The sequence below is a fragment of the Orycteropus afer genome, unplaced genomic scaffold, assembly GCF_000298275.1.
Source record: "Orycteropus afer afer isolate SDZICR_OR568_19922 unplaced genomic scaffold, OryAfe1.0 scaffold00036, whole genome shotgun sequence".
NCBI lineage: Eukaryota > Metazoa > Chordata > Mammalia > Tubulidentata > Orycteropodidae > Orycteropus > Orycteropus afer.
In genome coordinates, this window is record NW_006921623.1 from 12,175,288 (window position 1) to 12,186,192 (window position 10,905).

At 40.9% G+C, this 10,905-nt stretch overlaps 1 protein-coding gene across 1 annotated transcript; it reads left to right on the forward strand.

Annotated features, from left to right (window-relative positions):
- The first annotated feature begins 1,974 nt into the window (after positions 1–1,974).
- On the forward strand, positions 1,975–10,487 carry PIH1D2 (PIH1 domain containing 2). Its single transcript, XM_007936547.2, has 5 exons — positions 1,975–2,151; positions 4,603–4,726; positions 5,321–5,566; positions 7,599–7,864; positions 10,329–10,487. The coding sequence occupies exons 1-5, from the start codon at positions 1,975–1,977 to the stop codon at positions 10,485–10,487; spliced, it is 972 nt and encodes a 323-aa protein (XP_007934738.2).
- The last annotated feature ends 418 nt before the right edge of the window (positions 10,488–10,905 follow it).

Here is a 10,905-nt window from a genome sequence, read left to right on the forward strand (position 1 = left end):
GAGGAAATCAGGCATCTTGTTAGTGTGAGACGAAGAACCACTCCATTACAAGATCTCCTCCGACTCAGGAAGCCAAGGAGTCGGGGCTCAAAGGCAGCTCTGCAGCTTCACCCGAGTCCTTCGTGAAAACGCAGCCTTCCCACCGGTTATTCTGACCTCACCCGTGGCCCAGGCCACGGCAGCCTTTCCCCCAGCCCAGACCAACAGGCAGAGGGCAGATCTCCCTCCTGGACTGAGGCCCGAGGCTGCGCCGGCGCGGAATCCCGACGGGGCCCCGTTGGCGGGGGCATTCGCCACTCAAGCTCCGCTGGGATGGGGCCCAGGGGTGGGGTTTCGCTCCCCAGAAAGAATGGGGGCACTCTGGAAGCGCCAGACCTTTTGGCCGGGCCCCAGGCAGTGTCTAGGGTGTCTGAAGCGGGGGTTGAGGTCTGAGAGGCGAAGGCAGAGAATATACTCCCATCTTTGTCACCCAGATCCCTGCCCCTCTGCGGCCTCGGAGTTTTTGGTAACGTTCCCTCCAAACGCCCTCCCCACACAAATACACACAAACACACCCATACCGTGCGCCGCAGCCTCGCGTGGCGGGGGTAAGGGGAGGAGGCGATCTAAGAGAAAAAGGAGGCGGCTTCCCTTTCACGCCGGAAGTCGTGCTCCTGACAAATTCTTCCCAACAACTGGAGACCCAAAGTCTCCCACAGAGAGGGTTTCCAAGACGCTCCAGAGATAAACCAGTGCCGATGGGAGGCAGGCACGTTCCTGGAAAAGAAGTGGGTCGGGCCCAGCTGAAAAGGAAGTCCAGCACGGGAGAAGGGAAATTTCGGAGATGCATGTAAAAAGAACTTCTGCGTGAAGCTGTCCGGACCCAATTAAACGTTGCACCCAGTCGTTACCCTGGTAACTGGCGTCGCGGTTTGTCTGGAAACCGAGAGAAGAGGTGGTGGGTTCATGAATCTTTGCAATTATTGTCAGTTACTTAAATTTCCTATTTAGTCTAACCTTAATATAGCACAGTATTGGAATAATACCAACCTCCCCTTTTCCTTATTCATTGGAGAGTGTGGAACATCACTCCAGTGGGAGCGGGGCGGTTGAGGGGGTGGGGTAGGTAACCCCAAAATATCAAAATCAAAACCAAACTCACTGCCATCCAGTTGATGCTGAATCATAGCGACCTCCATTGCATTTCCAAGGCTGTAAATCTTTATGGAAGCAGACTACCTCATCTTTGTTCTGCAGGGCAGCTGGTGGGTTCAAACCACGCAACTTTTGGTTAGCAGCCAAATGCCTTAACCACTACACCACCAGAGCTCCTTACCCAAGATATAGAGAGGATATTATTACTCTCATGTAGTGTTTATGAAGCATTCCAATCTCTTTGTTTATATTAACTTACTTAATCCTCACAATAACCCTTTATGAAAGGTGTTATAGTTTTCAGGAAAATAAACTGAGGCACATACATCAATTAACTGCTCAAGGCCACATAGTTACTCATAGAATTAAGATTAGAAGGTAGGTATTCTAATTCCAAAGGCTATGCTTTTAACTATTAAATTATAGTATGACTTGAGGAAATGAAATTTCATGTGAACCTCACCCCACACACATTGCAAGACTAGGGAGGCCTCAATCAACCAATACTGGGTTATTGGAACAAGAAAACCACTAGGCACTAGGCTGAAAATGATTGCTCAGCCTTGTATGTACTTGAGGTTTTAGGGAGTGGTAAGGCCTGATTTGAGAGGACAACTTGAGAATTTAGGAAGGTGTGTTAGATAATTGGAGAATAAAGAAAAGGTACAATGTTGCTGATCCACAATCTTTGAGTCACAGTGTTAAGATTTCACTAAAGGACTTCCTTACCAGTTCCTCCTCCTCCGAAAGAAGAAATGAATCAATAGCCACACAGATTTTTTCCCTCCTTTTAGTCTTGTCTTTTCATAGGTTTAAGAGGCCCATTCACCATTATCAATCATGGAAGAATCTTCAAAGGGTCTTCTCACCCAAGTTACTCAATTCTGGAACCTCCTGGATGATCTGGCTGAAAGTGACCCTGAGCGCTATGAGAATTTCATTCAACAGCAGCTGAAAGAGGGGAAACAGCTCTTTGCCACCCCAGAACCACAGTTCTGTCTACAGACTAGGATCCTGGTGTGTATAGTTGGACCCAGGGATGGGGAGGTCATGGATGAAATGCTCTCAGAATAACCAAAGATTAGCTTACTCTTAGCTCTAGCTATTTTAACACAGGAAAACTTGTCATTTTAGATAGAAAATGAAAAGTAGTATGGAAGATTATGTTGAAGGAGTAAATGTGGGAAAGTCATATTTAATATATTTTAGTGATCTCAAAAATGAACCATTTTTGTGAACCTGGAGGACATTATGCTGAATGAAATAGGTCAGTCACAGAAGGACAAATATTATATTAGTCCATTATTGTAAAAAGTCAAGGAAAAGTTTATGTATGGAAGGAAATTTTCTTTGTTGGTTACCAGGGGTGGGAGGGGAGGTGGGGGGGGGAACACTGTTAGACAGGTAGAGACAAGGGATTGAGGAAGAGGAAAACAGAGAGAGGTATGTGGGAGGTACAGACAGCAAAGCTGAACCCTTTTGCACATACAGTACTGGATTGTCATTGAAGGCAAACATTGATATATAAGCAGATATATAGGTGGATAGACTGAACTATTAGGTATGTCCATGCAGGAGGGAGTGTGCCCAAGACCATGTATAGGATTGGCAGATAATGTTTCTACAAGTGTATTTGTATGTTCTATAAGAATTCCTAGGTATATAGTAGAGCTGACAAGGGACAAGATTGTGGTCACTTCTTGGCCACAGCCAGCTACCTGGAGGGAGCGAATAGTTGGACCTGTGGGTTCAGGACCATAGTCACAAGGGACATCAAGCTCAACTGGCATAATATACTACACAAAAACATTGTTCCACATCCTACTTTGGCAAGTAGCGACTGGGATCTTAAAAGCTTTCAAATGGCCCTCTAGATGCAGTGATGGGTCTCTCCTCATCCAGAGCAAAGAAGAATGAAGAAAACCAAAGATTCATGGAAACAATTAGTCCAAGTGACTGGTACATCAAGTGTTCCACAACCCATATGACTATGAGACCAGAAAAACTAGATGGTGCCCAGCTACCACTGTCAACCACTCAGAGAGGGATCTATGTAGGAGATCCTGGATAGAGTGGGAGAACAATGTGGAACAAAACTCAAAATCATTTAAAAAAAAAAAAAAAGACCAGGTTTGCTGGTCTGATAGAGCCTGATGGAACCACTGAGACTATGGCCCCTAGCTGCCTTTCAGGTCTGGATTTGAACACACTCCTGTGGCTTCCAGCCAAACAAAAGACAGGTATATGAGCTGAATATGTACAATAGATAAATACATTCCTTGGAGAGATCAAATGTGTATGCATAGGGAGACAGCTGGGGGTGGGTAGGAGTGCATGAGAGGGAAGGACACAGGGAAGAGGTAACTGGGAGGAAGTGGGAGGGGAGCTGTTGTATTGTGGTAAATTGTAGTCTGAGATAAAGTGTATGTGAGCTGCTGTATGGAAAGTGAGTTTGCTCTGTGAACTTTCACCCAAATCACAATAAATAAATAAATAAATAAATAAAAGAACCATTTTTTTTCTGCTAGAATAAAAAGAAATGTAATCAGTTAGTAGAGAATCACATGGTTGGAGCTTTTTCAAATAAAGTTAACTTATTTGGCTTAGGAGGATAACCAAAGCAATCGTAGAGGACAGAGTTGAACTGCTGCCATAGGATTTCCAAGGCTAAAATTGTTAAGGAAGCAGACTGCCACATCTTTCTCCTGTGGACTGATTTTTTGGTTAGCAGCTGAGCACTTTAACCCCTGGTGCCACCAGGGCTCCTTCCAACCAACCAAAACCAAACACTGCCATTGAGTCAGACCTGACTCACAGTGACCCCTCCTTGGGTTTCCGAGGCAGTACCACTACAGATGTAGATTGCCCAACCTTCCTTCCAAGGAGTAGCTGGTGGGTTTGAACCACCAGCCTTCTGGTTAGCAGTCAAATGCCTTAGACACTATGCCACCAGAGCTCCCACCCAGTGCCATGGAATTGATTCCAACTCATAGCGACCCTCAGGAGGTTTCCAAAGCTGTAAAACTTTACAAAAGTAGATTGTTTCATCTTCCACCCATGGAGTGGTTGGTTGGTTCATACTGCCTACCTTTTTAGTTAGCAGCCTAATGCTTTAACCACAGTGCTACCAAAGCTCCTTTTAGGAGAGTAAGGAGTGGTGAGATAGGTGATTAAGCAAAGTTACCTGGAACAACTGCTTAGATCAATTCCTCTTCCCTCTCCCTCCGCCCAGTTCCCTCCTAGTACAGCAACTGAATTCTTGATGAAAAGATGGCACCTTTAGAGAAATCAAGTAGAAAGAGTAGAATTTATTAGAAGCAGTCCAAAATAATAATAAATTTAAAAAGTTTTAATACATGAAATTACTTGGGTCCTAAAATTCCCCTTCCAACGCTGTGATGAGTTGCCTTTAGGATAATATTTAAAAATGAACTGTTTTTGGTATATGCAAAATTATTTGTTTTCTAGAAACCAAGAGAAAAAACACTTTTCATTAACGTATGTCAGTGGAAAAGGATCCCAGCTCCCCAGTCAGCGACTCACCCTGTACCCATACGTGTTGGCAGGCCAGAAGATATTTCTGAGACATCAGGTACACAGAATTACGGGAAAGAAAGCATGTTTAAAAATTTGTATTGCATGGATCAGGTTTTACTTGGTAAAAGATAGTCTAAGTAAAATATCTTATTTGGTAATGAGATCGTTAATGACAAATTGGTGTCCCTTTATGCAAATTGGGAGCTCTGGTGGCATAATGCCTAAGGTATTTGACTGCTAACCAGAAGGCTGGTGGTTCAAACCCACCAGCCACTCTTCCAAAAGAAGATTGGGCGATCTACTTCTGTAGTAATACTGCCTCAGAAACCCAAGGAGGGTTTGCTATGAGTCAGATTCGACTTGATGGCAGTGAGTTTGGTTTTTTTGGTTTTATGCAAATTGAATACTTTTTAGTTTTGCTATCAGTATGAGCTATTTTTAACCATATAAAAATGCCGAAAAATGGACTAGTTGTAATATTTGTATATAGCGCCATTATGATTGCCTCTGAAGATATATAGGGATGCAGTTTATACTTTCTATCTTTATCAGGATTATGGTTTAATATTTTACTTGACAATATCATTAGTGAAACAAGGTAAAGTTGTCTTCATTTCATACCTTCTCACCCTCTGAATTACACTTACAGGTGTTTACACAGTCATTGATGTTGCCTACCATTCTGACGTTCTCCAGGCAGCAGAAAAGGACCAAGTGAAAAAAGATCAGTTGATACGGATGACTATGACATGTATTGAGGAGCGACTCCAATTCACTCTCTCACACTCCTACCATATTGCAAAACTTAAAATAAAAGGAAGCATTCAAAAGATGAAACAGAATCTCATGGGAATCCAGAATGACTTCACAGATTTAAAAGAGAAAGTGAAGAAGGGTAAGTTGATAAATGGAAAGGGAAAATTAAACTAAAGCATCTCGTGTACATTTTGCAAATTAGAAGTTTCACTTTTAAAAGATAAAAGACTTAAGATTGGCAAATATGAAGATTAGATACCAGAAATGTTAGAATATCCTAAAACTTTTTCAAAATACTGCAGACTTTTAAACCAAATTCTTTGGTTTAAGATTCCCTTGACTTAAGAGTCTCAAACTATTACGGGGTACTGAGTTTCAGTTTATGGTGGTGGAAAATTCACATTAATTAAGGGTAGGATTGATTGCACAGTTGATTAACATAATTACTCTCAATAAGTTGTACACCTGTAGAAAGTTGAATTAGCAAAAGTTGTGTGATATATTTAAAAAAAAATGCTACTGACATGCTTATTTACAACCAAATACCTCATGGGATTTGTTTCCTTGCATTGGAGGTTTAGGGTCATGGTTTCATGGAACATCCCGGTTAATTGGCCTAATAAAGTGTTTAGTGCTTCTGTTCTACCTCCTTTTTCCTGAGATCTTCAAAGCTTGCAAGTGGCCATCCAAGGCACAACAGTTGGTCTCTACTCGTCTGGAGTAACAGAAGTAGGAGAGTCAGAAATAGGAGGAGAATATGGCATATGTAGTAATTGCCTCTGTGAACAACTGCCTCCTTTGCCATGAGACCAGAAGAACTGGATGGCTACTGTGGTAGTTACATTTGTGTGTCATCTTGGCTGGGCCTGGTTGAGTGGCTGGGCAGCTGAATGTAGTTATTCCCATGCTAAGATTGGTAATTAACTCCATGGTGGAATCTATTGGAGCAGCTGAGTAGCTGCTTTGGATTTGTGGTCTGCTTTCAGTATATAAGAAACAGCTTTGGGAATGGTCTCTAGCTTATGGCACACTTGAACCCTCCATGTAACCCTGTTGATGTTCAGCAGCCTGCCATGCTCTGCCAACCTTGGGACTTTCAATGGACTTGAGTCAATGGCCTGCCATGTGGTTTGGTAACATCAGGACTATGCCATTTTATATGTTGACCTTGGGCTTGTAGCCAGTAGCTGCCTGAGTGAAGAGATGCCTCTAGCTTCAGTGGGCCGGGAGCAAGAGGTAGAACTGAAGCCCAAGGTCAAGGGGCTTTCACACAGCCCCTAGAGCCTGACACTTGGAACACAGACTTCTAGCCTCCTGAACTATAAGAGAATAAACTCCTGTTTGTTCAAGCTATCCCATTTGTGATATATTCTTGTCAGAGTGGCACTAGGTAACCAAAACAGCTACCATTACTGAACATTTTGATCAAAGATTCCATAGAAGAATCATGATTAAAAGGGGGAAATGCAGAACAGAATTTCAAATTTTCATAGATCCAGATTTTCTGCAGCCATGGAGGCTGGATGAACCCCTGAAACTTGCCCTAAGATCATCTTTAAACTTTAAGCCAAAAATATCCCCTGAAGTGTTCTTAAAACCCAAGAGTAGTTTAGCTTAAATGGTACATTTGGGAGCTCTGGTGGCATAGTGCCTAAGTCATTTGACTGCTAACCAGAAGGCTGGTGGTCCAAACCCACCAGCCACTCCTCGGAAGGAAGTTTGGGCAATCTACTTCGTAGAGATACCACCTTGGAATCCCAAGGAGGGGTCACTATGAGTTGGATCTGACTCGATGGCAGTGAGTTTGGTGGGTTTTTTTTTTTTTAGTACATTTAAGATCTATGTATAGGGATCAAACTAACAATAGCAACTGGAAAGATTAGATAGGAAAATAAGGGGCAGTGTGCTTATTTTAATGGGGGAGAAACAGAGTGAGAATGGTTGCATAATTTGCAGAATGTAATCAATGTCACTGAATTATAGAAACTGTTGAATTGGTATATGTTCTGCTGTGTATATTCTCAACAACAAAAAGAAAAAAAAATTCCCAAACTAATATAGCTGCAGCTTTCTTTGCCACCTTGGCTAATATTGCATACAGGTATACATAGTTCATAGCCTGATAGATTTTGAAATTTTATCTCCCCTTTTTTTTGTTTTTCCTCATAAAGAACTAACCCTTGAACAGATAAGAAACAGTACTGTAAGCAGTCCAGATCACTTTCCTCTGCTTACACTGCCAAACGGCCAAAGTTCAGACAAAGCAGGGTGTCTGATTGAGGAAATTTGCAGTACTGAGACCCAGGTGGAGATGAAGACCCCAACCTATGAATTAAAAACTGTGAAGGATCAGAATGAGAAACCTCTGATAATTGAACTGACAGTGGAGTTACCTGGTATTCATTCAGTCTCTCTCTGTGACCTTAGTGTGTCTGAGGTAAGTTGAACACATGTTGTTTGTCAGCACTCACTATACTATGCTCTAATAAGAAAAAAACAAACAAAAAAACCCATTGTTGTAGAGTCAGTTCTGACTCATGATAACCCCATGTATTATAGAGTAGAACTGTTCCATAGGATTTTCTTGGCTTTAATCTTTATGGAAGCAGAACATTGGGCTTTTCTTGGTACTACTGAGTGGGTTTGAACCACCACTAACCATTTGTGCTACTCAGGTATATGTATATACCAAATTTAAATTTTTATGACAGTTATTTTTTATTCCCCAATCAGTGTCTGAATCCTAGAGCAAGGAGCCTGTAAGCAGCAGAAACTGTTTTTCATTAGTACTTTTGAGTAGCAACTCCAAAATCTTCCAAAGCTTCTAAGTTTGCTCAGGTTACATGTCTGCCACAGGACGTTTCTGTTCCATAAGTCTTATGTATTTTAAGATCCACAGAAAGAAGCAGTTCCTATCAGATATGCCATTCTCATGGCAGAGGGACAACAGAAATGGCTGAACCATGCAATGGATTCTAAAACTCGAACACAACACATATCACTTCAACTCACATTCCATTGGCCAAAGTAGGAAGTCATATAACCACATCCTACATCAAATAAGCCTGGGAAGTATATGCTTCTCACAGGAAGTCACATGGCAGGGATGTATAATCCTCTTACAAGAGTCGGAAAGAGTAATTGGGAACAACACTGTAATACATCACAGTCCATTCTGTTAGTCACAAATATTTCTTTTCCCAAGGACAACACCTTCAATCCAGAGGTAACTTCAAAATATAGGATGTTGCCTTAATGGTCTGCATTCTGCTTCTCTTGAGCCACAGACCTTTGAACCACCAAGACAAGTACTGTAATCTATTTCCCCAGCCCCCATCACCATACATGAAGAACAAGGAGAGGATAACCACAATAAATAGTCTCAAGAAATAGTAAAAAATATGAGGCATGTAGCAATTACTGGTACACAGCAGTTCTGAAAGCCTGGCAGGTAGATATTGCTATGGCCTCTGGAAGTAGGGAATGTTCATGCTTAGGTCCCTTGGCAAGGTTACTCAATTACTTAGCTCCCTGGTTTCTTTGTTCTCCATGACCTTCAGATCCATTTTGGGGGAATGTTTTCCTTTTTTCATTATCTTCTTGGGTCACATCTGATAGCATTGGGGAATAGGCCATCCTTAGACGCTCAACAGATTTGTTTTTTTTCTGGTTGAGGTTGCTTTAAATTTTAAAATCAGGAAAACCAATGTGTTCTGTTAACTTTCACCCAAATCCCAATAAAAAGTTGAAAAAAGAATTTTTTTTCAAGTCAGATTCCTTTAATCCAGGCTGAGATTATTTTATTGGTTTGATTCAGTCAGTGCTACACCCTAGAAGTTTTTTTTAGACATGCCTATTTTTCAAGATTTATTCCTCAATTGTGTCATTTTGACCAAATGAAGGGATTTACTAAGGTCCACCTTAATCCATTCAGAGGTTTTAACAAAGGGTTACATAAAGGCATCTGTGGTTTAGTCTCTGCCTCTAGATTGCCTTGATCAGACTTTGTTGATCAAATAATTTCCATTTTATCCAGGGCTTGGAATGGAATAGGTTTGACCCTCTGCTGAGAATTTGCATTTCCACCTCAGATATACTGAATCAGAACCTACAGTTTAACAAGATCCTCAGGTGATTATAATAATCATAAGGATCTTGTTAAAATGTTGATTCTAATTCAGTATATCTGAGGTGGATATGCAAATTCTCTGCAAGGGGTCCAACCAGAATGAACCGGTTCAAAGCCCTAGTTTTATCTTTACCGTTAAAAAGGGAGCTCTGGTGGTGTAGTGCCTAAGGCATTTGACTGCTAACCAGAAGTCAGATTCAAACCCACCAGCCACTCCTTGGAGAGAAGACTGGGCAATCTACTTCCCTAGAGATACAGCCTTGGAAACCCAAGGAGTGTTAGCTCTAGGCTTTGAATCAACTCAACAGCACTGAGTTTAGTTAAAAATTAATTTCATTTTTCAGTCCTCAAGACTTAGAATTTCTGGGCTCTGTATGCTCCCTTTCAGTTCTAACTGCAAACAAGGCAATTCTTTTCTAAGTGTATTTTGTGATACCTTGTTAAATGCAGCTAACAAAATAACCCAACCAACATTCGTTTCCTTTTTATTTACTTAAAGTCAGAAATTATTTGCCTTCCAAATGATTGTGCGTTTTACTAAGTGTTTGATCACTACACAGGTAATGATCACTTTCCAGTCTCCAGTAATTTTTTGTGCTGCTTGCTGCTCAACAAAAACTAACCTCAAATTGCTCGTTAGAAGCCACACAGCAATAAGTAGGATCGTCTTATGAAAGAGAAATGAATTACTTGGGACAGTAATCTAACAAAATTTAACCAGGGACTATTTTTCCATTTTCATCTTTTAAAATCCCTCTTGGTTTATTCTTAGGATGATTTATTGATCGAGGCCTCTGAGAAGTACAGATTACATCTGAATCTTCCGGAATCCATCGATACTCAAATGACTACAGCAAAATTTTTCAAAGAAAAAGCTACCTTAATCATCACAATGCCATTGCTGTTCAGACAAGAGCATCTTGTGTTGTAGGTTTTCAGAGCTAAGGGCATTTGCATTATAGTAACTTCATTATAGGTAAAGAGGTAGTGGCTTATCTTAAACACTACTTTTATATTTCCCAAGAATTTCTTTTGAAATGAGATTTTCCTCTTCAGTTATATCCTTTTTACTCTTTCTCCTTCTCAAGTAGACTTGGCATCAACTAGAAGCTACGAAGTATGATACTGCCATGATGTACCTGTTTTGAAGATACATATAATGGTCTGAAGTAACTTAAATATCGTTTGAAAAATACTGTTTGTTTTTAAGTGACATGAGAAGATGCCGCATTTACTAGTTGAAAGTTTTATTATTTTTTTTATTTTGAAGTCTGTAGTAAATCTTTTCATCAGGAAAAAAAAAAAAATCTCAGACCATGCAAGAAGTTTTTTATTACCAGGATGGGATT

Bases quoted from the DNA above. Each gene is read 5' to 3' on its own strand.
- PIH1D2 (XM_007936547.2), top strand. From the start codon at position 1,975: ATGGAAGAATCTTCAAAGGGTCTTCTCACCCAAGTTACTCAATTCTGG. The intron at 4,727-5,320 runs GTACACAGAATT...TTACACTTACAG, and splicing joins AGATATTTCTGAGACATCAG to GTGTTTACACAGTCATTGAT. The intron at 7,865-10,328 runs GTAAGTTGAACA...GTTTATTCTTAG, and splicing joins GTGACCTTAGTGTGTCTGAG to GATGATTTATTGATCGAGGC.